We start from the raw sequence: 5574 nt of genomic DNA, 5'->3' as shown, positions 1-5574 counted from the left end.
GATTGTGGTTTTATATACACATTTTTTTATTTTTTTGTTGAAAAATGAATATTCTCGTTCTCGTTATAATAATATTCTATTCTCATTTTTATCACATTCATACAAAAAAAAATATAATAGGAAAAACCTATGCATGATTGCAACATTTTTAAAATAGTAATGATATTATGAAAACAATTTTAATGCGAAGTAATTTTATATGCGCATCTAATTATGTATTATTATATCAGCAAAAATAATTATCTTTTATATTGATCACATAAATGAACATCTAAAAGAACGGATGTGATTACACGACTTTATAAATGTTTTACACCGTTAGTGTATTATTTTTCTTTTTGTTGTTTTTGATATTTCGTTGTTTTTGTTCAGGGAAAAAGCCCAAACAAAGAGACTAAAGAATCTAGTTAGAAAAACAAAAAGAACAATATTGGGCTTGGGCTTCCCTATTTATTGAACCAGAAAATAGTTTAACCCATTTAATTTAATCCCATGATAAAAAGAAAACCCATTTAATTGGGCTTGGTCCTTGGGCTTCCCTATTTGTGGTCCCTACTGTTTTCATTATCAATGAAGACGGAACAACTGCTTGCTTAGTTGCTGCTTCTTCTTTGCTTCTTTATTTTTTCCAATTTTATTTATTTTTTCACAGTTACGCTTGCCGCATGGATTTCCCGTAGGTAATAATGATTTGATTTCAATATTTTGGTTATTTCCTTTTTTAAGATCTCATTTATTCTTTTGGTTCGCCTTTGTAGTTGCATGTGTTAATCAACCGCTATCTCCATCGCTTGTTGCTTCTGCACTTTCATGTTCTTGCGCTGTAAGTATCGTCATTATTCTAATGCATCTAGTTTTTGCAACAATTAATTTTTCTCTTCTGACTCTGTGGATCAAGAATTTGTTCTTGTGAATGTTGCTTCATCTTTGTTCTGATTTATCCAATATGTACAATATAGGGTTTGCACATAATTTGATATGGAGCAAGTTTCACTCTTTCATTTCATGAAGAAGTTGATTCACGGTTATTCTTATCTTCAAGTAAGTTCATTATTTCTATTTTGATTGAGGTAATAAATGGTTTATCCAGGTACAGGTTGCTGGTTGTTCTGTACCAAGTTCTTTGTGCTTAACAATTTTCTTGATTCAATATGTTTGATATATCAAGTATAAGTATGTGTTATTAAGCCAATTGATTATTGAAGATGTTCATGCTCCATTTTGCTCTATGGTCCATTTTTGGCCATGTTGCATACTTGATTTTGGAAGATACTTGGCTGTTTGGAATGAAGGGGGATCGTTTTCTGATTTCTTCTGCTACGAACGTAAGATAAGCACATGGAGTTAAATGTTTTAATTGGAACTGTTTTTTAGTTATTCTGTATTTTGTTTGGATTTTTGCTACTTGGATTAAATTTTGGTACTTTAGCGTGAAAGGGCAATAGAGGCATTTATTCCTGATATTTGTTGATTATAGTTTTAGGAGGCAATGGCTCATCTAGTTGGAAGTCTTACACTTCATTATTCATATCCTGAGACAACTTATGATTTAAAAGATCACAAATTGGGGGATCTATGTTTCATATGTATATGCTTGTGAATGTGTCTTAAGTGTTTTAGTGAGAGAATTTGAATGATTTTCTCGGTGCTTAAAATCTACATCCACTTATGCTCTTGAAATATTTTTGTTATCCATAAGATTTTGAAGCAAACAAGGGTCTAGTTAAAAGAAAGTATATCTATATTCATAATTTTGGGTACTATGTCTAAGAACTCTTGTAGTGCATCTTTAATGCCATACACTTGAGTTTTGGTTGTATCCATATACATTATAAAAGTTTCCTATATGACACCATTCAACTTTCTCTGTCACTTAGGCTTCGCATTTCCTCATTTTGGTTATTTGTCTTGTGTACAGTTTTGTTGTCTTTTTCTTTTTCTAATTTACATGGGCCGTATAGAGGTTACCATGCATTCACAGCCTTCACAATTCTCGGAGATAAAACAATAGTAGCATATCTAAACTTTAGTGATAGATTGGACTTCTCTTTTTCCCCCCTCTCAGCCTCAAAATCAGTGGTTTTCAGGTGTTTAAATTAGATGTTGCTTTTTGGTAGCAGTATCTTCAATTGCAAACAACCTACCAGAACTAAAATGCTATCAAATTTTTAAAAGGTGCTTAATTCATCAAGGTTGTCTTTCTTTTTGTAGAATCCTTGAAACTAGTTGTAGTTATCAGATTATCAACATTGGCATTTTTTCTTTTATGGTTCAACATATAATGTTTTCTTCTAAGATTTTAAGAAATTTGAACATGTTTTTTTAATCAAAACCCCCTGCCTATGATAATTAAAAAAGAAATTTGTTTGTTGTTCTTATTGTGTGAGTTACATATGATGTATATTTTACAAATTTTTCATATAACACAACAGTCCTATAGGCTAAGTCAAAGCTTGGGGAGTAACATACGTGCATTGTGCTGGTATAAGTCATAGAATAATATGAAAAATTCCATTTTCCCTTTTCCTGTGCTATTCGTGTACCCTAGTGAAGCCAAAGATTCTAGGGTTTCTACAGTTTCAGCAACTATGCAAAGATCCATAGTGGGAGCCAACAAAGTTTGAACTAAATCTCAAGTATCCAAACATGAGAAAACATACATATTTTGGTCCATGTGAAATTATGACAAATAGCAGGCCAAACAGCAAGAGCTAACAGACAAGGAAGATAGAAACCGCTAGCAACTACAGCACTTAATTGGATATCAAAATAAAGTTCTCTCTTTATAAAGCATAGAAACCACTAGCAACTACAACACTTAATCTCAAATTATTACAATGATCTAAAGCATATAAATTCTTAACATTGAGAACTAAACACATAGTGTAGAATAATGTACAGAATCACAAACTAACTTTGTAATTTCTTTTTCTCGTTTGCTTAGTCATGAAGGTTAGATAATTATTTTCTATTGGCCACGGTTGGAAAATTGATTTGGCCAACATCTTCATCATCTCTAAAAGCTGGAAAATTAAGGTCTAGCGACTTGTCCACAAATTTATTGTGAGCATTAGCAACCTTAGGGTTGTTTAAGTGTACCTTTTTGTGCCCGCCGAGTGCTTGTTTAGATTTGAACATCTTGGAGCACCATGGGCATTCGACCGGTTTGTTATCTAAACACCTGAACTTAACTTGAGGGGGAGTCTGAACAAGTAAGGCATCTTTATCATCTTCATTATCTTTTGTAAACATTTGGTTGGCTCCCTCCATCTCTTGCGTCTTGATCTCTTTGCTTGCTGGCCAATTATCTTTGGAAAGCAATATCAAGGACCTAGCTGCTTCTTTTGCACGAGGGGTTTCAGATTTTGAACTCTCCTGTTTTGGCCCAGATCTTTTCTCAACTGCTTTAATAAATTGTCGGCGACATTTGGATCTTTTGCGGGTTGGGTTTTTAGGGTATGGCAGAAATCTATTTTCTTTGTTTACTTTTGAAAAAAAGGCTGAGAAGCTGTATTTCGGAGATTGAAGATTTTGTGCTGGTTTCATTTCGGGATGGAAATTCATTGAGGAAGGAACTTGAATTGCATGGTTGGTTAACTTGATAAAGTTGTCAAGTGCTTGATTCTCTGGGTCAGGCTTGGGAGGTATTGGCAATTTGACCAAGTGAGATCTCATGTGGCCCCCTATGGCTTTTCCGGTGGAGAAACACTTATTGCAGATTTTGCAGGTTATGTTGTTATTTTTCTCCATGTTCACTAAAATTCCAGAAACTCGAATACTTCCTCACCGAGTGCTTGTGGGATGAGTGCATGCCGAATTGAGGAACTTAAAAAGGAGTAGGTGGCAAGTGTTCCAATTGCAAAAGGAATAAAATCACAAAAGACAATAATGATGTTAGATATGTTAGCGGTCAATCTCCTCCTCATCTATAACAATCGCAAGCATACAAAGTCTTCTCTCACCGGATGGATTCAACTACATGGATTAAACGACGACGTACTATTACTTTGGTCTCACTGGCGGTTTGGTTTATTTCCTATATTTCAAGCATTTATATTGTTCCTATAAATTAGGTTTATATGAGGAAATTAATAATTATTTAAGATTCGGATTTTCGTTTGCATTTTATATTTGTTGGCATTTGGCAAGTTAAGAAAGAAATAGTAGCATATATGAACAGGTGGTTTGGGGAAAATATTTGGGCTGCCCATATATCTATTTCTGTTATATACTTCTCCACTCCTTCATCCCTGCTTAAGTTTTGCTTGAATTCTATTATCCATTATTTGACCATGTACTCAATTTTATGTTAGTCGAGTTGCAGGCATAATATACTCTATGCATCAGCTTACTAGATAGGATTTTTTCATTCAAAATGGAAGAAAAACAGTATTTGGATAAAGTTCAGTCCTACATTGCTTGGAATATTGTTGAGATAGATAGCCTTTATAATGTTTCGGCAATGGACATTGGGCAATTCTTCTCCCATGAGCTAGTTTTCAGGTTGGAGTCACATCCATCTATTATCGTAAGATGTTTTAAAAGCCTATATTGTGATGATACAGTTGATGGCATTTGTCTAGTATTGCAATTGCAGAAGTCATAGGCATGAGGGAGGTGTATTTTGTCCAACTAAATTTGTTTAGGAATGTATATTAATGGCACAGCCTTTATAATAAATTGGACTATTCTTCTTAGAAAATAATTTTGATCACTGGTCATTGTAGTTTGTGTAAAGTAGTTTTACTCTTATATCCAATTACTTAATGTTAGGTATGCAAAAATAACCATTTTTTTCATTGGCTGCGTGAATAAACATTCAAAAGAATAGATATAATTAGACAATTGTATAAAACGTTTCATACTGCCAGCGCATCAAAATTAAACTCTTATTCTTAGGTGAGAAAACATTTTGTGCAGAGTTAGGCCTATTTAGAAAGATAGTAAAACACAAATTTGTCATGTTATTTTTTTATTTGTGGGTAAAGTATATATTTTGTCTCTGAAATTTGTCAAGTCTTAAAAATACTCCTAAAATATATTTTGTTTTAGAAGTTTTCGATTTTCATCAAATATATTTCTGACAACTAAATTTTCAGAGAGTTTAATACTAATCTAATAATAATGCGTGACAATTATGTCTAGTTTGTTTGTGAAATTGTTGTTGAATTAGTCATAATTTTTTTGAAAAGTTAGCTGCCAAAGGTATATTTGATGCAAATAAAAAAATTTTAAAGTTAAAATTAAAATAAAATAAAATTTAAGGATATTTTTAAAATTTTTGACAAACTTTAGAGATAAAAACTATACTTTACCCTTTTCTATAATATTTTCATAGACTCGATTAATAGGTTCTTCTTCATAATATTTTTTTTAAATTTTTTAATAAAAATATATCTTAATTTTTGTCTTTCATCTTTTATATTCATTGATTATACTAAACTTTTTTACAGTATATTTTTTATCGACTACACGCATTGTCTTTTCTATCTTCTTCTACTTCTTTTAATTATTTTTTAATCTTATTTTCAACTGTTTATTATATTTCACTTTATCTTAATCTCATATTTATAG

At 31.9% G+C, this 5574-nt stretch overlaps 1 protein-coding gene and 1 long non-coding RNA gene across 3 annotated transcripts; one reads left to right on the top strand and one right to left on the bottom strand.

The window, feature by feature from the left end:
- On the top strand, positions 570-4702 carry LOC107629717. 2 transcript variants are annotated; one of them, XR_001618017.2, is made up of 4 exons: positions 570-680; positions 759-823; positions 960-1041; positions 4325-4702. It is a non-coding gene; the product is annotated as an uncharacterized LOC107629717 (long non-coding RNA). The 2 variants fall into 2 exon arrangements; XR_001618016.2 differs by having other exon boundaries at positions 4314-4702.
- LOC107629716 (zinc finger protein ZAT1-like) lies at positions 1407-4314 on the bottom strand. The gene has a single exon (XM_016332582.2). It carries the CDS (start codon positions 3748-3750, stop codon positions 2962-2964), a length of 789 nt encoding a protein of 262 aa, XP_016188068.1. The 5' UTR covers positions 3751-4314; the 3' UTR covers positions 1407-2961.

The sequence above is a fragment of the Arachis ipaensis genome, chromosome B03 (assembly GCF_000816755.2).
Source record: "Arachis ipaensis cultivar K30076 chromosome B03, Araip1.1, whole genome shotgun sequence".
NCBI lineage: Eukaryota > Viridiplantae > Streptophyta > Magnoliopsida > Fabales > Fabaceae > Arachis > Arachis ipaensis.
Note: the sequence above shows the minus strand (reverse complement) of the source record. Positions and strands in the feature narration are given on the sequence as shown.